At 31.5% G+C, this 23,875-nt stretch overlaps 7 protein-coding genes across 7 annotated transcripts; 4 read left to right on the top strand and 3 right to left on the bottom strand.

Annotated features, from left to right (window-relative positions):
* Positions 1–115: 115 nt before the first annotated feature.
* FG379_003475 (uncharacterized protein) lies at positions 116–4,417 on the top strand (the record flags this gene model as incomplete). Its single annotated transcript, XM_067329104.1, has 1 exon — positions 116–4,417. The coding sequence occupies one exon, from the start codon at positions 116–118 to the stop codon at positions 4,415–4,417; it is 4,302 nt and encodes a 1,433-aa protein (XP_067185281.1).
* Positions 4,418–4,581: 164 nt separating this feature from the next.
* Positions 4,582–7,593, top strand: FG379_003474 (uncharacterized protein; the record flags this gene model as incomplete). Its single annotated transcript, XM_067329103.1, has 2 exons — positions 4,582–6,153; positions 6,238–7,593. The coding sequence occupies 2 exons, from the start codon at positions 4,582–4,584 to the stop codon at positions 7,591–7,593; spliced, it is 2,928 nt and encodes a 975-aa protein (XP_067185280.1).
* Positions 7,594–7,636: 43 nt separating this feature from the next.
* On the bottom strand, positions 7,637–11,146 carry FG379_003472 (adrift- FTSJ family RNA methylase; the record flags this gene model as incomplete). Its single annotated transcript, XM_067329101.1, has 1 exon — positions 7,637–11,146. One exon carries the CDS (start codon positions 11,144–11,146, stop codon positions 7,637–7,639), a length of 3,510 nt encoding a protein of 1,169 aa, XP_067185278.1.
* Positions 11,147–11,426: 280 nt separating this feature from the next.
* On the top strand, positions 11,427–14,390 carry FG379_003471 (uncharacterized protein; the record flags this gene model as incomplete). Its single annotated transcript, XM_067329100.1, has 3 exons — positions 11,427–13,586; positions 13,643–14,208; positions 14,258–14,390. 3 exons carry the CDS (start codon positions 11,427–11,429, stop codon positions 14,388–14,390), a joined length of 2,859 nt encoding a protein of 952 aa, XP_067185277.1.
* A 297-nt stretch (positions 14,391–14,687) lies between these two features.
* FG379_003470 (60S ribosomal L35A) lies at positions 14,688–15,050 on the bottom strand (the record flags this gene model as incomplete). The annotated part of the gene is made up of 1 exon (XM_067329099.1): positions 14,688–15,050. One exon carries the CDS (start codon positions 15,048–15,050, stop codon positions 14,688–14,690), a length of 363 nt encoding a protein of 120 aa, XP_067185276.1.
* A 328-nt stretch (positions 15,051–15,378) lies between these two features.
* Positions 15,379–22,578, top strand: FG379_003469 (large membrane with signal peptide and transmembrane domain near carboxy terminus; the record flags this gene model as incomplete). The annotated part of the gene is made up of 1 exon (XM_067329098.1): positions 15,379–22,578. The coding sequence occupies one exon, from the start codon at positions 15,379–15,381 to the stop codon at positions 22,576–22,578; it is 7,200 nt and encodes a 2,399-aa protein (XP_067185275.1).
* An 88-nt stretch (positions 22,579–22,666) lies between these two features.
* Positions 22,667–23,482, bottom strand: FG379_003468 (uncharacterized protein; the record flags this gene model as incomplete). Its single annotated transcript, XM_067329097.1, has 1 exon — positions 22,667–23,482. The coding sequence occupies one exon, from the start codon at positions 23,480–23,482 to the stop codon at positions 22,667–22,669; it is 816 nt and encodes a 271-aa protein (XP_067185274.1).
* Positions 23,483–23,875: the final 393 nt, after the last annotated feature.

Below are 23,875 nucleotides of genomic sequence, written 5' to 3'. Positions count from 1 at the left end.
CGGTAATCCACATTTTCTATTAACTTGTTCCCCATTAGAACACTATATTAGACCTTTAATTAAATTACATTTGGATATTTTGCAATTTTTGCCTTTTCATGATCTTTATAGTGAGATGGAGGTGTCAACATACGACGATGTTGCTTCTGTGAAATTTATTCATGGCCCAAAATTGAGGTTTGAGTCACAGGAGGGATCGAAAATATTAGTATGCAACAAACTGAGGTATATAATTGTTGCAGAAAGAAATCAAGTGCTGATATATAACATGGATGGTATCCTCGAGAACCTTGGTGAATCCATGTGTCTTGAACTGAATTCAGTTGACTTGAAAGGCTGTCTTGTCTTAGATTACAAATTGTCGTGCTCTTTTTCAATATCAAATATCCTTCTCGACTATTCGTCGACAATTTTAACTCTAACTGGGAATTTTGGAGTAGCTTTGTATGATCTACTTAATGTAAATGAATTTAATGAATGGAATAAAATTGATCATAGAGATCCTCGAGAAGTATGTTGGACTGAAAAAAATGATATCGTAATTATTGATGTAGATGGAAATTGTTTTATTTATCGTTATGATCACATGAAGAAAAAATTTTCCAAAGTCCAATTTAAGATCGAGAGTAACAATTACAGTTTTAAGTTTATCGAGTCTTGTGAAAAAAATAATCAGAAAATTTCTTTAGTATTTGCCACAGAGGAAAGAAAGTGTATTGTCGTACTGACAAACGAATTATATGATACGATTTCATTTGAAACGGAAATATTTATAATTCCCAGTTCCTTCGTTTTCTCAATATTAGAAATACTTAGACCTATTAAAGAAAGTGCCTTCATAAATCACATAGAGTTAGACCCCGAAAATTATCTGGATCACTTTAATATTTCATGTTTAAAGTTTCTCAATGGAAAAAGAAAAGATTATTTGTCATTAACTTTAGTTGGAGGAAGAGATTGCATTGATGGATATATTATTTTCTTTGTAATAGATTCACCAACTAACATTAGTATTTCTTCATATTCAATAAACGACTTGAGTTTTGATAATATTCCCAGTGATTTTTGCAGGTTGGATACAATAAATTGTATTGCTATTTGGGTGAAAGAATGGGAAATACTTTTTATGGGCACTTCCGTTTTCTCACAGATGATACTTTTTACATGCAATGAGTCATACATTACCTCAAATGAAGAACTTGGTTCTCAACAATGGTTTAGGCTTGGTATGTCAGAGGGTTATGACATTAATTGCACAGATTATGAGACAGGAATATTTGATGCTGTAATATGTACCTCTAGTAAAAGCTCAATTAGAGACCCGAAATTAGCTCTTGATTCTCCTCAAATAAAAAACCCACCTATTATTTTGATTTCTCAAACTGATGGTGGAATTATTGCTCATTTCATTTCAAGTTCGAAATTAAGTAAAATAGAATACCAAGAAGACAACATCAAATCTATTATTAATTATGAAGCCGTATTTTGTGAAAAAACGAATGAAAAAGATTTTTATATTGATACTTTGAATGATGAATTTAAATATTACCTTGATCAGAATACTAAAAAATCCTTGCATGTTGAGCAGGATAACGAGGAATATCCCAATACAGATTACTTTTTAAATGACCTTGGGAAGTGTGTGTCTAAAATTGGGAATTTGAATAATTCGGGTTCCAATATTTTCGATGTACTTTCAAAAATTGAGAATAATATAAAATCACTGGAAAATAAATTTAAATTTGTTTATGAAATGATTAACTCTTTAAACAGCTCAACTCCAAATATATTCGGTAATATAGACCGTTTTATCAAGGATTTCTCCCCGTTTAAGCTAAATGACGAGCAATTTGTTGAATTACTCAATAAATATAGTTGTGTTTCTGATCTTGAAAGACAACTTCGAAGAATATATTTTGGAATTATAAAAAAATTCCCGGAAAAAATATACAAAAATTCTAATTTTGAAAAATTAAGAATAAAGTTCAGGAGGAATGAATTAACTTCAAATCAAGTATCGATTCTATTTTACGTTAACAATAGCATCTTGTATGATTTCATTAGGAGCTCTGATGCGCCAGACTTGTGTAAAATGGTAGAGTCGATTTCAATTACGGGGAAACAGTGTCTTAAACTTGCGTCTAGAATTTCACAGGTTTCAAAGCTCTGTCAAAGACTGAATTTAAGAGTAAACTGTCCAGGATCGAACAATATTTTATTACCTCCTTCTATTCCAATTTCTTTACTCGGACAAAATGATGGTTCTTTTGACTATTCTTCGAATGATCAAAAGGATTATGAACTACAGGGAGTCGACATTTCTTCTAGTGTAAGAGCTGTTCGAAATCCAGATAAACTTTATAGGAATGACAATATTAACAAGTTCAATTATTCACCACTAAGAAGAATTGATTCACTTTCAGATGTTATTAGTAATATATCTTATTCTATTTCATCCAAGAAAGAGGTTCTGGGGCAATCATTCATAAATAATGATGCGCTTATCCTTCCCCCTGCACAAAAAACAAATTTCTATATGAAAAATTTCTATTATTCTACTCGCACTACACTGGAAGAATATTTAAACCTACGCTCTAAATCATCAGTTTTTCAAAAAAAGCAAGCTAAAAAGGTACCTTACTTCGAGTTCAACTGGAATCCAACGAAGAACATCAATTTAGTACATGATTACAACTCTCCCTTGAGGGGAAACCATAGCTTTTCTACAACACCACACATGACCAATTATTCTAATAAATCAACCGAAGCAATAAATTCGGCACTGTTTAATTGCCATGAACAATTAGAAAGGATTATTGATCAATGTGATATCATTCAGGGATCAATTTCATTCATGAAAAGGGAAAACCTTATACCAAAAAATATCTACTGGCAAATTAATAATATTAACTCAGTTTATTTAAATAGCGGAACTTTCAAGCCTAATTGTGACAGGCTAATGGTTTCTCATCTTTTGCTTATGAAGAATTCAAACAGAGAAAAAAATATGTTTTATAGACAAAAAATGAATTTGATATTAACCAATAGTATTTCTGAAAAAAGCCATCATAATGAAGATGTGATTCTGTATTCTGATGCTTCAGAATCATCCTACGATAAGGTAAATCCCTCTGAATCATCGAGTTTAATCTTCGAGAATGTAAATTTACAATCAAAAAACAATGACACAGTATTATCATTCGATCTTAAACCTATTTCACCAATTCCAAACGAAAAAAAATTTCAAGATTTTGATTCAGCTATTAAAGAAAATGACTCGGAAAATATTAGTCATATGGAAAAGTTAGAAGTGTTCAGGGACTCAAATAATGTTATTGAATCTTTTACCGAACTAGAACTAAAGCAGAAAATACTATTTGATCAACCAGAAAATTACGAGGACAACCTTGTTGATGATACTCAGAATCATAACCCAGTATGCGACATTCCCTTTATTAAAAACGACAGCATTGAGAAGTTGGAAAATAATTTAAAAGAAGTTGATGATAACTCTGCTTCACTAAATGAAAATTTTTATCCTACATTATTTTCAACTGGAAGTGTCAATTGTCTTGAAAAACCAACTAGTACAACTTCCTTTTTGAACACTGAAATTTGTGGTGATAGAAATGGAAAAATTGAGAGTGTAGTTGATATTCCAACCATACACAATGAGGACTTTCCAAAGAGCTCGCTTTACACTAAATTAAATGAAAATCGAGATTTGAAGGTACCTGGAAGTTCACTTGGATTTCCAACTGAAATCAAAACGCCAAATAATATATTTGAGCCTAGTTCGACTGATTTAGAACTAAAAACTCCCATTATTAAACAGAATAATGATCATAGAGAATTGGTAAATCAGATACAGTCGAGTAATAGCTCCATAAATAAACTAATCAATGAAAGTGAATTAAATAAAGTTCCTTCTAATTTTTCAATTTTACCCTATTTAACATTTGGTGCAGCAGATCCAAACGAATCTAGTAATTCGTTTTCAAAAACCGCTGGTTTGGGTGGAATATTTGGAGGAATCAAAACTCATTCTAACAGTTCTCCTGTTCCAACAGTATCTGGGTTTGGTTCTTCACAATTTTTAATAGATGGTCCATTCACCTCTAATACTCCTAGTGACCAGAGGCAGACCGATTCCCAAAATCAGCCTTTGTTGTCAAGTTTATGTTCAAATAGTTCTTTTTCGTTTGGAATGACCCAGGAGAAGCTGTCTCCAGCAATACCGTTTTCTTCTCAACCTATGAATGAAGTTCAAACCAGTGGTTTCACTCCCTCCACGAATTTCAAGGGGTTTTCCTCTCTTTTGATTAATTCCGATAATACAAATAGCTTACCTAGTAATAATACACAATTTAGTTTCGCTCCACCACCAAAGCCACGACAAGTTAGTAAGCTTGACTAGAAGTTATTTTTTTGTACCATAAATTAATTTTCATGCATTCGCATGCAATTGTCTTCTCCCCACATTTGCTACCTAAGTGCAATTTGAAAGGCATTTTTCATGAGACTTATTCTCTTCTTATTGAAATTGTGTGGACTTTTCTTTGTGTGATATCCAATGTTAAAATGGTCAATTTGACTATCGGTTCAAATACTCGTAGAATAATAAAGGGTGTGAGCATAGAGACCATTACGATTCTTGGATGGACAGTCGGTTCTGCACTACACTCCATTTTTACGAAAAAATCTTTAAATAAATTAAACGAAAATGAATCTATTACTTCAAGAATAATATACGGTTCTTTCTTAACAGTAGTACAATTGTTAATCGCAGCTTCTACCGGAATACTCATTTGTGGGATAATAAAAATAAAGAATATTAATAAAGGTGTAAAAGAACCCAATGAATACAACAATAGTTATAGAGATTCAAATTTTGACGGAAGTGTGACAGAAAGTACGTGTGAAAACAAAATTGAGCAAAAAAATGAAACACAAATGTCATTATCTAGTAGTTATATTTTAAATGAAGAAAGTTCCTCTATCAAAAAAATACTTCAAGGTAGTAAAGACGAAATTGAGATTAATGAAAGCAATAACGATGAAAATTCAGATATAATATTTAAAGAAATTAATAAAAGTTATAATCAGTGTACATTTTCTCGTAATATAGAATATCCTATAGAACTTAAAATAGAGAAGGAAATAATAGCAAAAAAGGTAGTAACATACGAAGAATTTGAGGTGTCTGAAGAAAAAACTAAGCTTGAGACAAAAAAGAGATGGTGGGGTACAAATGAATTATTATTTTCGTCAGTTTTATATGCAATTGCAAACATTTGTGCTAATACTGCACTTGGTGGTGGTAAAGTAATGCTGGTTCAAATAATAAAGTGTAGCGAATTGATTTTGACTACTATTTTGGCATTTTTAATACAAAAACGTAAAATAACTCTTAGAGAAGTAGCTTCATTTTCAATAAGTACAGCTGGAATAGTACTTGTAGTCACTTCAACACTAACAGGGAAAGCAACACCTTCAAAAGCGCTAATATATAGTGTTTTATTAGCAGTTATTGGTGCATTAACTATTTCACTAAGAAACGTCATTATTTCCTCCTCAAGTAAGAATGAGAAAGCAGTAGATACATTCACAATATTGTCATTCTGGGGAATGATTTCATCTTTATTAATATTCACGGTGTTGACCTTATTGTTTGGAAAATTTTCTTTAAATGTTCCAATTCTTCCATTAATGATCAGTGGTTTCTTTCATGCAACATACAACTTCTCATCTTTGGCTTTTTTGAAACTAGTTGGAAGCCCAGTTGTACATGCATACTTCAATTTAGCAAAGAGGGCTATTATTGTATTAACAGCTGAACTAATTAATTGTACAGCACCACCTCCTATTCAAATTATTGGAAGTATCCTCGCAATATTAGGTATACATTTTTCAAAAAAGAACAATACAAATAAAAAATGTATAAACTTGAGGGCGACCTTTTGTAAATCTAAATCAGAAAGCAACTCACCCATTGAAAATAAAGACAAAGTATTAAACAAAGTTGAAAATGAAAATAAAGATAAATATCCATATGCAGCATCAATTGGAATTTCCGGATTATTCATTATTTTCGGTTGGGTTATTTCATATACATGTTCCTGTATAATACCTGCAAATAATAAACCGTCTTTGGTAAGTTAAGTATGCAATCTACCCGATAGTTTTGCTTCATTATTCCAACTTTGAACTTATTATTATCAGAATTAAAATTGATAGGATCACAGAATAATAAATTACGGAAATAATACATTTATAGAGAGCTATAATGATCACTTTAACGAAGAACGATTGAGGGAAATAGTTAAACTTGATGACTGGTTTTTGAAATACCCAAATATATTGATGTATCTTTCTGGTAAAAAACCAACTTTCCTTTCTGAATCAATGAATATGTATAATAATATATCCAATAATTTTACTGTTCAAGGAAAAATAATGGTGGCTATACTTGCCAATATATTAAGAAATGTCGAGCATGGAATTGTATTTGGGCTTGCTGACCATGAAAATAAAGGTGATGCAGGGATAAATTGGAGTCAATTTGTTGTTACAGAGTTTTTCAAGATAAAAATAATATATTATTGTACTTCTAATAGATCACATAAAAGCTGTAGCTTAAATGAGGCATATGAAATTGCAAATAATTTAAATAAGAAGCCAGTAATATTCATCACTGGTGGAGGAAATATTGGTGATCTTTGGCCAAAATACGAGGCTGAGAGAAAGGAGGTTGTTGAAAGGTTCAAAGAGTTTGAGAAAGTGATTTTCCCACAGTCTGTCACAGTGAAGAATGATGAAAAGTTTGATTCAGATTACCTTTTCATAAACGGAAAATTGACTATTTTTTTGCGAGATTTGTTTTCATTTCATTATATAGAAAAAATTATTAAAAAAAAAGAGACAAAGCTGGGATATGACATATACAATACAAAAATATTTCTTACACCTGATATCGTAACCTCACTTATAATCCTAAATAATGTAAAATCTATAAGTATGAAAATGAAAAGTTATTCAACTGATATTGTTTGGTTAAATAGAGAAGACAGAGAATCAGGAAGGAGAAACAATACAGAAATTTTACTTTCATATGGGAATTCAAGTATAATTGTAGGTGATTGGACAAATTATTTACCAACAAGGTACTTTAGTGGAGTCGCTATGGGCAGGAAAAGATTTGAAAGTCACATTAGTGGACATTCTTTTGATTTATTGAAATGGGCCAGCAATAATAACATTACGTCAGAGAATAACTTCGAAATTTTTTCACTAGGAATATCTTTAGAAAGGTTTTGCAGGGGTCTAGAGTTTATTCTACAAGGTAAAGTATTAATTACAGACAGGCTTCACGGACACATTTTTTCCTCTCTTTTAAATAAAAAGCAGGTATTAATAGATACGAAATATAACAAAATGAAAAATTACTACAATACCTGGAGCTTCCCAATTGATAGAAAATACATTAAATTCGCAGATTCAAAAAAGAATGCATTAGATTTTGCTGTTGAACTACTAAAAAATGTTAAGATTGAAGATAAAAATAGAGTATATTCGTCATACTGCAACGAATAAGATATAAGAACAGATTTAAACATTAATAATAATAAAAGTAATACTAGATAAATGGATCACTTGATTTATTAGTTGGTGTATCCATAAACACATCAATATTTGTATCTTCGATATTTGAATTCTCGAAAGGATCGATATTTAGTCTATCTGAATCATAATCAGATGACTCAAGTTTATAAATTGAGCCACCTTTACATAAAGAATCTTTATTTAATTTATCTTCCAAATAATTAGTCTCATAATTATTTTTTCTTTCAGTTATTTGGTTTTTTTCATCTACAAATATTTCACTCTGGATCTCATTTCCAGATGTTCTGGTATTATTAAACTCTTCATCAAAAACATGACCACCGAGTAGGATGAAACTCAGAATTTCCTTTTGAACACTAGTTCTATTCTTGCAACTTTCCCATGAATTGTCCAAATTTCCATAAAATACTTTATTGTCGGTGTTATTAATAATTCCTAACTCCTCAAAATTTTGCTGTTGTTCAATTACTGTTTCTAAAAGATCAATGTCGTTTGAAATCGTTTCGTTATTGAAGTCTTTTAACCAATGGAGAAAATTATCTGAAGCAAACAAAGTTGGTGGAACACATTGGATGATTGAACATTTCTCTTTCCAAGCCATAAAGGAAAAGTCCCACAGATATTGAAAAAAATGCCTTGAGATTGTATGAGCATTATCGTTGTACCCAGAACAAATTAAATGGAAAGAAGAAGAAAAAGGTGAAGAGGAAGAAAAAGGTCGAAATAGCCCGATTTTATTAAATACTGAACTGAGAACAACAATTGCACCACCAGTTAACCTCGTTAATGCCGTTTTCAAGGATATGATGATGCTTCCACCCAATTTTATGAGATTTAAGGCAATCATTATGTCAGTGAGAAAATTGAAGGAATGTTCCATCTCCAACTGCCCTAATGAATATGTCTGCAATAAATGTGAATATGGATCAATATAAATTAAGTCGAAGTCGTTTTTTTTAATATTGTGCTCGGTGATTGAATTTATTATCTGTTTATATTGAGTACAATGCCTAAATTCATCACTAATGTCAACAAACTTACTTCCATTTGAACAATTTTTATTTAAAGACACTGCTTCAAACGAATCTCTGGGGTTCTCGGTGTTGTTTAGGATAACAACTCCCTTATTCGTAATGTCAGAGTTGATGCTGAAAATATATGAAAGTGGGAACTTGAAATGGTCTTCCAAAGACTCAGTATATGTTATTCCATTGTAAATCTCCACAAACTTGTTTATTTTACCCAAATATTGTGAAATTGGAATCTGATTATATTCATAGTTTGAATCCTTTAGTTCACGCAAAGCCTCAAAGACAGTTAAAATGTTGTTGTTTGCGGGCACTTGGCAAAATAATGAAAGATCGTCTATCAAAACATTTCTTTTAGCCCCCAAATTTGAATTTATTTTCATGTTGTTTGCACCAGCCTCCTTTAACTCAAATTCATTTCCTCTAGAAATTAATTGTTTCAAAATGTCAAATGAAACTTTCGTCCATCTAAAGTTGCAGTTATAAATCTCATTATTGATACAAGTGTCAATTCCAAATATTGCACTTCTAACTGGTGACTTGACTTCTACAATTAGTTCACAATATCTTCTAATTAGTTCTTCGTTGCAATATGGAGACATTTGGAGCCTTTCACAAGAGAAATATGGCACTTTTTTAAAAAAATGTTCAGATTCGAACATATATGCCTGAGACTTTAATCTATCAAATAATCTCTGGAAATCAATGTCATTTTTTGACCAAGAAAACCACTTCCCGGGAATTTTTCTCGGAAGCCTCTCCTGTGGAAGAAGGTTTGCCTTGGATAATTCGAAATTTATCTTATTTTTTAGTGGAATTCTATTGGAAGTATTGAATTCTATATCTTTAGGTTCTACCTGAAGGGAAAAATCGTCAACAAAATATATAAATTTACCTTTATCTAATTGACTTCCTTTTGATTTAAATTTTAAGTATGAAACTGGAGGATGGTATAACTTTGTTCTTGTTTCCTGTAATCTTTGATATTGTTGAAATGCATACTTTCTGTCAATATAAATACCTTGAATCCGAATTCTTCCACCACCCTTTCTACTTAAACTGGTTGAATTAGTGTATTCTTTTTTTATATGGCGATTTTGAAGTATAAAGTGGGACACAGAAATACTTTTTATTCCTAAATTTTGTATATATTCAAGGGCAAAAAGCCTCTTCTCTCTCTTGGTTATTTGACACTCAGTGGAAGGTTTTTCACATTCGGAGCCGTCTCCTGTTTCAAATTTATTGGCTTTGTCTACAGCAATCGAGTTTCGATCTTTGAAATCACATACTTTAGTCTTTTTACTAAATTTGTTGTCAATTATGGAAGATTTGAACTTTAACAAGTTATGAGAAATATTCTCAATTTGCCACCTACAGAATAACGTTGCAGCTGTTACACATTGGTCAATAAATTCATCAGGCAACCATTCTCTAGGAAAAAGCGAATACTGATGAAATTTGTCCTTTTTTTCTTGAAAATGTGAGAGCAAATTCTTTAATAAAACGGACCTTATTCCTTGGAAATCTATTGCCACAAGATAAATCTCACCATTTCCGCCCTTACTCATAATTGGTTTTACAATGTGTAAATTTCGGAAGCAATAACACAAAAGTGCTATTAGTGAAATTGATGTATGGTTAAAAATATTGAAGCATTTCAAAATGAGTGAACCGTGCTTTCTGAGGAGCCCAAGTGCACAAACTACCTCTGAATACTGTATTGATGAAGTTAATACTTCTTGGTTATTTGGGTTATATTGCATATCTATTGAACCATCTGCGGTAACCAGATCTGCTAACCAACAATTCTTAGTGTTCTTTGAAGTTTTTTCCCATATAAAGTCAATATTTTGTGTATTAGTTATATCACCACTATCGTCAATACCCATATTCCAAGCTCTATATGTATCTCTGTATATAATATCATCTGTTAGAACTGTGTTTGGATTGTTAAATTCGTAGTATGGATTTAATGAATTAGCTTTCCACTCCCAGTGTAGCTTTGAAGAGCCCTGTCTTTGGCGTTTGTTTACAACGTTTAAATTAATGTAGTGGTTTAGGGCGGAAATAAATCCACCGGGGCATTCGCATAAATGCATACTATGGTACTCGTCTCCAATTATGAATTCATGCCATCTAAAATAGTGAAGGATTTCATATAACTTACACCAACCCGCAGTGGGTAATTCAATAGGTATGTCTCTGAGTCTATATATTACATCTTGTGCAATATTATTCATACTTGTGAAGGATTGCCAAACTCCAATATCAATGTTATCGAGTTCACCCCTTACAGAGTCAAGTTGTGACTTCAATGAATCCAATTCACTTATTGAATACCATTCATGTCTCCCAATGTTCTCCTCGATAGTTGAACATGTACATTCATTGTTCTTTTTTACACAGCTTATACATGACACTTTTGAAAGAGGTATTTGAAATCTAATGGTTTCACATGGAGGGAAAGAATATATTCTAAATTCTGGCTTAACCATTATAAATAGTCATACAGTCTTACACAGATATTGTGTAAATTCAACCTATTAAAATATATTTTCAATTGTGAAACTGAATGATATTTTGCAAATTGCAAAAAAAAGGGCTCTCCCGCCTAAGCTGTTTAAAAATTGACTACTGGAAGAACTTGGAGCATTGTGACTTTTAATTTAATGTATGAAATAAATCAACTGTTTCGTTCTACACTGGACATAATAATCAAAATAAATATAAAAATTAGTTGCATAAAGTAAATAAATCAAGAACTCTGCATTCTCTATGGAATATGGAATTGAAGATGATGAGAAATATATCGTTTTTCTTGAAAGAAAACTTGGTATAGGAAATGATTCAAAAACACAATGTAAAAAGCTAAAAAGAAAAAGAATTAATTTATACAATAAAATCGAAAAAGATGAAGGAATGGGTGACAATTTTATGAGTCTACTGGATAATATCATTTCGGGTGTGGATGAAGATAATTTGGAGAAAAAAAAAAGAATTAAATATAGATACTCTAAGAATGAAGCACACTTATTCGAAGATTTCAATTCACTATCGTCATGGAGGAACGAATTTACTCAAAAAATTCAAGGATTATTTAATCGATTAAGTGAAGGAAATATGAGTCTAATTGCTAAGGACATTTCCGAAACGCTAAAGAAAACAGTGTATGCAGGATTTCATAGTAATAAATTTAGGGATAATTCTATATTTAAACTGAAGAAAGACCACTTTAATTTGCTAGAGAATTCAGGTAATATTTATGTAGATAGGTTACTATTAATCGTAAATATAATAGAGAATGATATCAGGGAATTATTCATTCGAAATTGCATTGTCCAACCTCAAACGACAGTATCTTTGGTAACTGTTTATTCTGCTGTAATTTGTTCTGTTGGAATTCTATCTAGTACTGACAGCTTTTTTAGTGAGTTGTTATTTTTATTAAATAAGATATATAATGAGAAACTATATTGTTTGTTGAAAATGGAAATGGAAGGTCAATCACAAGTCGAATTATATAACAATAAGCTGATATTGAGGCATATAATCATATCTATAATCTCAATTTATCGTTGTGGTTTTATTTCAGGTAAGGTTTTAGAGAGTTTTATTTTTGCAGGAATAGATGGTTATTTTTCATTCAAGTCATATCCTTCTTTTTGGGAGTGTTATTTAGATAATGTGTTGACAATATTAAGATGCTCCGGATTTTTTATTAAAAATGAAAGCAATTCAATTTACAAAAATATAATTGAAAAATTGAAACCGATTATTCTAAATGAAGATAACTCTCACAAAATTCTTTTTGAGAATATGGTTTTAAACAACTTAAATTGTTTTAATCCACATAGATTTAAATTCATTGTTGAGGAATTAAGTGACTGGATGGACTGCTCACAAGACCAGTTACTACTTCAAAAATTGAAAAGAAGATATGGTTTGATAGAGAGACAACTATTTACAATACACAGTTGGTCGAATAACTTTCCATTAATTAAGCACCTTCAAGTCATAAAAAAGTTTAAATTAAAGAATTCTAATCTGGACAGTCTTGAATTATCGTCATATTCAAATACATTGATTGAATATAGTTGGAGAACAGACGATTTTTCTATTAAACATAAACATTCTTTTAATTCCAAGGATCTGAAAATTAGAATTCGGAAATTATCTGCATATTACAATATTGGATGTTTTAAGGACACTTTTAACAGTAAGCAAATTGTGGAAGTACCTGAGACTCAAAATAGGGACTCACAAAATGAAAAATTGATGAATCTAGCTTCTAAAATACGTCTAACCTCTGATATTCAAAAAAGTATTTTTTTGGCATTGATGGGGTCTGAAGATGTATATGATGCAATACAAAGAATAACATCATTAAACGTCATTAACTCTAATGTTTACATAGAATCTACAGTGAATGTAATATTGTTATCTGCTTTCTCAGAATCTACTTACAACCACTTTTACTTCAATGTATTGAGGGGACTAAGTGAACTTCCTTCAAAGGTTTCAAAAAAATTTAACAAAGAAATCATCCAATGTTTTTCGCAGCAACTTAGGTTGTTAAATAAATTCAGTGTGAGAAAAACGATCATATTTAGTAGACTAATAAAAGACTGTGTTTTCTGTGGGCTATTCGATTTAAAAATTTTAAAGTACACCGCAATTAGTGATTTGCACTCGTTTACAAATTCAACAGGCTTATTTTTCACTGAGTTAATATTGGGGATGATACATGAACAAAGGAAAATAGGTGACATACGAGCCCTTAAAGAGAAATTTTCAGTTCTTAACAATATGCCCAATTTAAAGGATGTTTTGCTTTTTGTTTTATATAAATTGATAATTCCCGCATTTGATTCAGAAGTGGAATCTAACACTGATTTCTCTGGGATATCAAAACTAGATGTTTTAAGACTTTGTAAAGTAATATTTTAGTTAATCGAATTGTTGATCTTCGTTTACTAAATATGAATTTTAAGAGTTTATATCCTAATTCATTTTGTATTCGTACGAAGGATGGTGAAAAACTAAGTTGTAGAAGTTTTGGTGTGATATCCACTAAGTTTGAGTCAAGGGATTTAAACAAGGAGAATATTGTGTTTGTGCTTGTACATCCATATGGAATTATGGGTGGGAGTAGTTCTAACATGCTTGGATTGGCCTTGAGTCTGGCAGATAGAGGATATGGAAGCATCGTTTTCGACCATAGAGGAGTAAGAAATTCCACAGGTAGAAAGTCTTTGTTTGGAAATTCAGAGGTAACTGATATTACATCGATATGTAATGACATAAAAGAAAAAAATGGCGAATTAAAGATAGTATTAGTTGGATCGTCTGCAGGAGCGACAATAGCAGGGTCTGCAGTTGACGAGTGTGAGAATATAGTAGGTTATGTAGGGATTGGGTATGTTTTTGGATTCTGGCCGTCTCTATTGTTTAAGCAACATTTTAACAAAATATTATCTTCATCAAAGCAAAAATTATTTATTTTGGGGGATAAAGATGGATTCACTAGTGTGGATTGTCTGAATAATGTTATGAAGAGGTAAGTTACATATACATTTATTCCCGGAAGTAAAAACTAGACCAAACAGTTGCAAGGACCCCAAATCAATTGATATCATACCAAACGTCGGTCATTTTGAACTCGAGTCCCCGTACTATGACGATTTAATTTGCCAGAAAATCGATGACTTTGTCAGAAGCTCAATACTGAGAAAAAACTGAATTCAAGGACAGAGCTTCGAGTAAAAGTAAATTCCTAATAAGAATCGACGATCTTACCTAACTACCAACCTTTCCCAGAAAACTAATGATTTCTAGTTAGAGATGCAATGAAAATTTCCAAAGAGTCAAGTAATTAAGACCGCTAATACACCTTTAAGTAGGGGCTACAACCACAAAATCTATGTTAAGTTGCGGACAAAGCTAGGTTAGATAGACATGTAGAAATACACTGACGATAACTCACTAATATAAATTTTAGAGTAATCTACTTTTTATCTCATTTTTGGTGCCAACAGTTTAAATTCTACTTGGGAAGAGGAACACTCTCACTTTTCCACCGAAGCTGCTTGGTGGTAAAGCCTTCCTGAATTTAGCACAAACAACGCCACTGTTTCCACAACTTTTTCTAATTAATCCCTGAATTACACGGAACCTAGTACCATTCTTAATTGTCTTGGCTTTGTAGATGTAGGCACAACGCTTTCCGAGATAAAATTCAGTGTCATCCTTCGTCTTTACGCCCTCAATCTTCAGTAGTGATATGTTGGGAGTTTGGTTGGCCCTAGATCTCTTGTACCCAGTGACTACAGCTCTTGCGTAAAGCCTCACTGGCTCCTTTGTCTTGTTGTTAAAGCTCTTTCGCTTAAGTTGCGCCTTCATCTACAGAAATAGAAAATAACGTCGTAACTATAGCCAATTTTGTAAGTGTTGATTATCAATTAAAAGATGCTATGCCTCAACCTACACAATGTATTGGTTTATCAGCTGCTCCAAGCTAAATTGTTCTTGTATTTGTTATTCCGACCAATGAGAATGCAAGAATAAATACTACTCTGCTACGTGTCTCTTGAGAATGTCTCAAGCTGGTATCGATCAGTTAGGCCGCGCGCGGCCTGTTGAGTTTTTCTTAATCTGTTTTTCACGACGTTGTGAAAGTTGAACATTATCACTGAGTTAATATTAATGCACTCCAATATATAACATCAGAATGATTCCTCCTGTGGGAGTTTTTACACGAATACTCAATTTTCTAGTTATTATTACCATATATTTTATTTGTGTTGTATCTTCATCTTTAAATAGGATTAACCCTGCATTGTCATTACTTCCATGGACACTTAATAACACATCCCAAATAGAGATAAGAGGTGATAAAGGTTGTTATTCATGGGAGGTTGATTTGGATGAAAATATTAAAATCAAGAATGGTATCGTTAGAATCGATCCCCAAGGAAATGAGTGTATAGATACAATAATTGTAAGACCATTATGGCAATATGAATATATTAAGGGTGTTTTTATGATAAGAGCACATGATATATACTCAGATGAATATTTTCGTAGTGAAATTCATGTTGCAAGGATTGAGAGCATAAGTATTGTGACCAGTTCAAAGAGAATCAGAGTTGGATCGCTTGAGGCCCTCACAGCAATAGGTTATGATCGCGAAATGAATACATTCTCGTCATTGGAAGGCATAGAAATTATTTGGAAATTAGATAACAATAATATAGTTTCAGAAAAAAATGAAGGAGTTCAAATCACAGTACTAGGATCAAGCGTAGGTTCTACTGTTGTACATGTATATGCAATGGGGAAGGGGGTTAACTCCAAACTGAGCTCAAAAGTTATTATTTACGTGGAGGATCCATTCAGAATTGTTCCAAGTACAAGGAGAGTCCCCTTTGGTTCTGAATTTGAAATTAAGTTATTAAGAGAGACTGTTTCTGCATCAGCTACAAGTATATATGATGAAAGGTATCACAAGTGCGAAATTACAACTTCAGAACAGAAGGCCCGGATATATAACAATAAAATATTAATTAATACTTTTGAAGGTGGAAGTCTTTATGAAGAACAACTTATCAATATTACATGTAATGATAAGAGAGTTGAAGGAAGCCTTTCATCAAGTATAATGTATATTTCATTTCCAAGTGTCATTAAATTTGCTGTACATAGGAACAAACCTCTCTTGTCTGAAGAGTACATTAATGTTAGTGAATCTGTAACTGCATATAATACAGAAAGTGAAGGGTCTAATGAGTTAGGTATATTCGATTTCGCACTAGAAAAAGGCGTGATAAATATCACCAAAGATAAAATATTTTTTTTTCAAATAAAGCTAATAGATTATAATCAGAACTATCTTTCTGTACCTATGAACTCTGTTTTTAGATTTGTGTGTAAAAGTGGCTGCGACTCGTTTAGTATTATTTCAATTTCACAAGGTAATGGAAATAATCAGATACATGGTGGACTTTTCCAGTTTGAAGCTATTTCAACAGGTTCTACCGAAATTTCATTTCAATTGATTTCTATAGGTGAGATGATTTACTCAAATTTCGAGGAAGCTGGGGATTCCAAAGTTATTGAGGCTACATTGAATATTAACATTGTGGATGAAATGACAACAAATTTCCATTCTTTTCCAATTGTTCTCTATCCAGGGGGGGAAAAAATTAATCTTTATGATTATATTTCTGGAGGAAGAGGTCCATTTTACTTTTGTAGTAAAGACATTTCTATTGTGGATATTGACCCTCTAACAGGAGTTATTGTAACAAAAAACGTTGCAGGAGAAGTTGAAATAATTGTTTATGATATTGGAATTATTATGCAATTAAATGAAATTGACAATACAGTTGATTGCAGCAGTTTGAACGAAGAAGAGGGTTTGGTATTACCATTAATAGTAAGTTATGTCGATAGAATTGATTTTGCTCCAATTTCAAGCAATGCTGTGGTACACAACAACACTATTTATACTTCAATTTCCAAGGATTCAATTAAACTTTATTTTGTTCCAATATGGGAAATTATTCCAAGAGTAAACGTTTTTGACGTTAAACCACAATATGAAGCAAGTTATTTGTATTCACAAAGATTGAAAACTTTGGATATATTAAAACTACGAAATCCTTGTTCAGTTTTGAAAATCATATATAACCACGAACCTTTAATAAATGAAGAATTCGTGTTTCATGAAAATACAGAATTTTGTATCGAAAGACTTGAAAGTCTTTATGCTAATTCATTTGTTAATTTGGTTTATAATTATGATAAAGGAATTATTTCAATAGAGTTGGTTGATCAGGAGATCTTGATCAAACTTGAAGGTCCTGGTAACATTTATATAGACAATTTTATTGAGTTTGGAGTTGAGATTGTGGTTGGTTCAAATAAATACAAACATATCATTCTTACCAAAAGCATAAATATTCACATATTTGGGGATCTAAAGTTTATGCCAATAATTGAAGAAGGAATATTTAAGTATTATAAAACATTAAATGTAATGGACAACGAATTTTTCATTGAGAAGTCGAGTAGTGTAGTTATTAATTTAGAAGGTATCGTTGAAACTGATACTGTTTTGGCTACTAGAATACTATATAACAAAAGTGATCTCTACTTTTCAAATAATGAATTTATTGGAGAATTGAGTGAATCACCTACTGAAAGGAGTAGTTTTAATACAAGTATTAATGAATTAGGTAGTGGTAAAAATGCGTTTTTATTACAATGTATTGATGAGTCATCTGAAATTTACAATTTTACTGTTGAGTTTTATGAAGAGGTTACTCAGGTATATAGTGTAGAAATACAAATAAAAGTGTTTTGTAGGGGAATTGAATATATTAATGTTTTTTGGCTTAATGAATCTCCATTAATCGGGAAATACACTTGTAATTCTAGAAATGAAAATTGCTTGGCTTTTCATTTTAACTCGAAAATGATACATAGATTTGTTGCATTATCTTATGATCTAAATCACAACATGCTTCTCTCATATAATAGTTATAAAGTAGACTGGAAGGTTAATAACATTAGGGAGTATACTATTACTTACGGTAACCAAAATAGTAAACTTGGAAGTAACATTGTTGATTTAATGGTATACTTGGATAAGGATAACATAATAAGAGATGTAGATCTGTTGTTTGAGGCGCTGCCACCAATTTACAATGAGGACAGTGAGCCATACAGTGACAAATGTATATTCAATGTGTCAACAAAAGGAATTTTTATTAGACCTCCAGTTCTAATTTCCCCAAATATGGTTATAAATAGTCATGATGATTCCATGAATTACCACGTTAATTCCAAAGGCTTAAATAGAGATGCCTCTATATATGATTTAGGAACTTGGAACCTAATAGAAGGTCAACACCAACTTGGAGTAATATATGGAACTAATAACTACAATATTTATTTGCACGATGGAAGTATAATAAATTATAGTTTATGCAATGATTATTTAAAAGAGAAAAACTCAAATTTAAAATATAACTATATCGGTAGAGATTTACTGACGGATTTGAATACATATTTGTTTTGTTTGGACTCGAATGCTTATTTCAATGGCGAAAATTCTAGAAGCATGGTTATTTTTGTCGAAGATAGACTGATGCTCCCAAAACTTGTCATTAAGAAGGAATTGGTATTTAGCAAATTGTACGGAACTGAGTTAATATGGATTGACCGTTTCTTTCCCGTCTTACGCCAAGATATGGGTGGCACTATCCAGGGTGTAGATTATTCTTTTTTTAGTGATACAGGTGAGGGTTTTGGAACAATGAGAATTCCATATCAATATATTTGGGTATTGGAGCTTAACAAGTACATTTACAACTTTAAATATTCAAGAGAAAACAATATTCCTTGTTTAGACAGGTCCATATGTATAACAAACAACATAATGAATACATTTTTAATTGTGTTATTAACTAACAACAAGGGCAAAATCATGGAACCTTGGCAAAATAATGTTAGGGTTGAGATAATGTATAATATAGAAAACTCTATTAAAAATGAGGGCGATTTTGAATACTTGATTCCAACTAACACAGATACTGGGGGTGAAATAATAATAACTAGTTTCTTATGTTCTGTTTTGTTTCAGGTGGAAAAAATATTACTACATGATATTGATGTAAAGTTTAGAGCAAAGGCATTTGATGTTTATTCAAATAATGTCATTTACTCGAACTCTGTGAACCTAAAGGTATATGATTCAATTGAATTAGAATCGGGAATAGACAAAATATTTTTGTTTCCTTTTGGATACCCATTACATTTAAGTTTTACGGGGGGGCCTGTGGGATATAGCATTGGAGATCTAGAATTTCAGTGGAATATGTATTTAGCGGAGGATGGTGAGAAAGAGATGGTTAGTAATGACATCTTGCGTGACAACATTTTGCTTATTCGAAATAGCAGTCAGTTAATTTTGGAACCTTTAGGAACAATAGGTAACGCTAGGGTGAGAATAGAGTATTTTTTAAGTAAAATAAAAGGTGGAGATATAATTTTTAAATCTTTATTGTATTCAACTAGTATTGATGTATTTGTTGATATCCCAGATAAAATTGATATTATTTCCTCAGACCCACAATTTACGTACATTGGTTATAAAAAAATTTACATGCTTAGGGCTCTGAAGAATGACAATGAAATAATTCAATATTTCCACAACTCCCAGTTCATTCCTTCACTACTTACACAATGCAATATAAGATGGTACATTCAAACTAAAGATGAAAGTGGTGATAAAAGTGGCGGATGTATTTCATTGATAAAAAACGATTTAGCAGAGTACTACAATTTCAAATATGAATTTCCAGATAGTGGGTGCAACAGCGACATATATTCAATGAAAGATTATTCAATTTTGTTTTATCCAATTAAGGGTGGGGAGTTCGAACTTTCAGTTGAGTTAAAATGCAATTTCAGTAATAATGAAAGTAATATTCAACTAAGTTGTTCACAAATAATAAATGCAGTTGAGGAAATAGATGGCATAGAAAAAACTATCTTTTTAGTAAATAATACAATTTATCACCTTAAGGTTCAGAATTATGTTGAAATAGGGGATGATGATCAATTCGATCTGTTATATGTGAATAACTCAAAGTTTGTGCATCTAGATACAAGCAAAGGGAGTAGCTTTATAATTAGAGCTACAGAGAAAAGATTTATACAGGAGAACTTTCCGATGACAACATTGATTCCCATTGTTCCAACGGAGCCAAAAATGTCAGTAATAAGTGTTTCAAAGTATGATTCGAGGACTCTGTCAATTTCTATTCTGATTATGAATTCGATGGGAATATTTGTTTATCCAAATATTGGTTACTGTGAAAAGCTCAGAGTAAACATATCTTCTTTTTACAATGATCAGAATATGGTCAATACTATTATCACACGTGTAATAAACCGAGGTAAAGAACCACTGTATTCATCTGGAAGAATCGGTAGTTTAGTGGGATTTTGCCAGGTTCTGATTGAATTTAAAGATGAAAGTCCCATATTAAAAAATATCTTGAATGAATCTCCTCTCATTGACCACGGTTATGTTGTAGATGGTTTGAAACCTTTTTCAATCAAGTCTTCTTGTTTTGTCATTCAAGTTTCATCGATAAATAAAACTACCATAGGCTCACAATCATTTTGTTATTCGAATTATGGAATGGACAATTCATACGATATAGTTAATTATAAACACAATGAAGTAAATCTAGAGCTTTTAAATAATAGAAAGAAGGAGCTAAATGTATTTAATATAGATGTTTTGAAAGGTTCAATAATACATCTCAACCCACTAAAATGGAAAATGGTAAATTTAATCCCTGAAAGACTAATTTTTTGTGTTTTTTTGAGCGAGTCTGAAAATAAAAGTGCCTTAGTAGAGGAATTATTAAATATCACGAATATTCCTCGATCTTTTATATCATTTCAACACAGTAATCTGGACTCAAAGATAAGGGAATTTAAGAATGAGCCTAGAAACGCGAACTTCACTTGTATAAATATAAACAAGAGGGTTGATCCATTTGAATTATGGGAACTTTTGATGAGGAATATCCCATCTGTGTCCAAGTCATCTGGTATTTTTTGGATTGATAATCCAGAGGAATTTGATTCAAACATTGAATATAAAAGAGATAATAAATATTATTGGAAACTTGAAACTAGTACAAACAGTGTGAAAATAATCGAGAACGATATTCTTTTTATTCCTTTTGACATCGGTTTGTCTGAAACCATAAAATTGTTGCTTTCTGGTATAGAAGTAAATATTAATGTTGTTAATGGTTCAATTAATGTTTCTGAAAGTATTGGATTTTTAAAAATGAGAGATGATAAATTTTTGATAAACATGCCATTTTCTTTTTCTGTTTATTCAGAGAAATCGGAAAGTAAGACTCTTTTCAATCCATTTTTCAGTAACATTTATTATTCGCCTCCAATTAAAAATATCATTTGTACAATCGAAGACCCTATTTTGAGAGATGTTTATAATGTAAGAACTTTTTGGGATGTTACCATCTATAAAGTGCACTATTTAGCACCTTCCTGTGAAATATACCCTCGAAGTGATAACTTGACAGAAGAGGCAATAAATCGAATAGTTAATGGTGTATTTGATTTGAGATATTTATTTATTAACACTTCATTAAGAAAGGAATCACTTAAACTGGAATTGAAGCACCTTATAAATCCATCAACTACTTTGAATTCGCCAGTGCTTGTAAATTTCCATCCGATATTTTTAAGGGAGAAAAGTTCGATTTATTTTTCCCATTCTTGTACTACGATAAATCAACATTGGGATTCCAATTCTTCGTTCCAAATAAAAATGGTGATCCCAAAAGGTTCAAGTGAATATCCAATTTTTAAGAGTCCTTTGAATATACACTTTTGGTTTGGATACTTTGATACTCAATTGACAGCCTTCTCAATTAAAAGCAAGAGTTCTGAAAAGTACCTCGTTAAATTCACTCCGGATAATATTCAAGGTGTCATTCAAATATCAAAAAGTGATGATTTTGGTTTATCAGGTTCAAGAGAACGATCTCAGACACAAGAATCATCTCTCAACATTTCGCTTGAATTCCTCTCTAATAAGCAAAAGCACTACGTCCAAATACTTTTCGTTGATGAAAAGGAGAATATTGTGAATAAAAGTTTCCATACTGGCGATTTCTTCTCTCACATTCTCTGGATCGCGTATATAATTCGAAGAAATATGTTTCTTTTACTTACATCGCTCATATTATTCGTGATATCGATCCTACATCTCCGTCCAGACAGGGAATACACGGAAAATTCAAAGAATTCGCCCTTCAGAAAGCTTAATTCAAGAAAATTACAGGTTTCGATCTCAGATACAAAGGTAATTTAGGCAATGTAATTAGGCCAACAAATAGTCGATATTAGTAGTAATTTAAGTTTATCCTATTTTGCTTCTAAGAATGAAAATTTAACACTTCCTATTGTGTTCCAATCAGGAAAATATGTGGTACCTGTAAAAACAAAGATAAGTGATTAATTGAATAAAAATGAAGAATGGATAATTTCAGCCGAAAGATGGTACATTGTATTCTCCAAATAAGATTCAGAGGACATGGATTAATGTGTGCATCATCAATTATCCAAGATAAAATCCAAATGATAGATGAAAAACTTACCAAGTTGTGTTGTAAATGTGATATCGAAAGTCTTGCAAACAAGAAAGAGAGTAAGAAAATCGCGTCTTGAACATAATTAAGAAAAAGTGCACATAGTAGTAAAGTTGCACTTGGATGAACAGCCTTGTATAGCATCATAAATAACGGCAATCTGTTTACAACAGCAATCAAAGGTGAAGCAGTTAATAACAGACAAAATATGTAGAAGAAACACTTATCTTGCTTCAATTCACCAAAAACAAATATATTTGGCAAATACGGGTTCAATAGCAATAATGTTATATATATAAGTAGTAGAGCCAAACAAGAAATATATAAGGATCCCCAGAAATACAGGTCTATTCTTATAAATTCAAAGTCATTACATTCACTTGATACTATTATAGAAGGCCTTTCAAGAACGTTTTGGCTTTCTGATTCAAAATCTATCTGCTGAAACAGTTTTGAATTAAATACAGGATCAAACCCAAAAGCCATAGTTAAGTCCGGGTAAGACAATTGAACTGGGACACTTTTTTCCGAATATTGAGAAATAGATGATAATGCATTTCTGAAAAATAGTAATGGTATATCAGTATTTATGTACTTTTCCTTGATCCTATGCTTTATTTGAACCATGGCTATTTGTTTACCTGCTCTGTAGTTTTTCAGTAAAAACGCTTAAATCCAAATTCTTCATCGGCAAAAGTCTCATTGCAACTTATTAATCCCTCACGAAATTAAACTTTATATAAACATAACTCGGATTATTGTACAAAAAACATACATCAATTTTTAAATAGTTACCGCTGAACTGTTGTCTTTCTCAGGCGCGACAAATACTTCTAAGACGCAAATAGTTATCCTTACGTTTTTATCTACATAGTGTATACATAAGTTTATTTATTAAGTTATGAAATATATTTGTAACTTTGCGGCGCAACTAAGTAATTTGTACCGATTACTTTTTTAGTCTTGCCTACTCTATTGAGTTGTAAGTAATTTTTCTCACTTAACCAAAAATGGGACACG

The sequence above is a fragment of the Cryptosporidium bovis genome, assembly GCF_009768925.1.
Source record: "Cryptosporidium bovis isolate 45015 chromosome Unknown contig_8, whole genome shotgun sequence".
Lineage (NCBI taxonomy): Eukaryota > Apicomplexa > Conoidasida > Eucoccidiorida > Cryptosporidiidae > Cryptosporidium > Cryptosporidium bovis.
The sequence above is the reverse complement of the archived record's forward strand: the minus strand, read 5'-3'. Positions and strand labels throughout refer to the sequence as shown.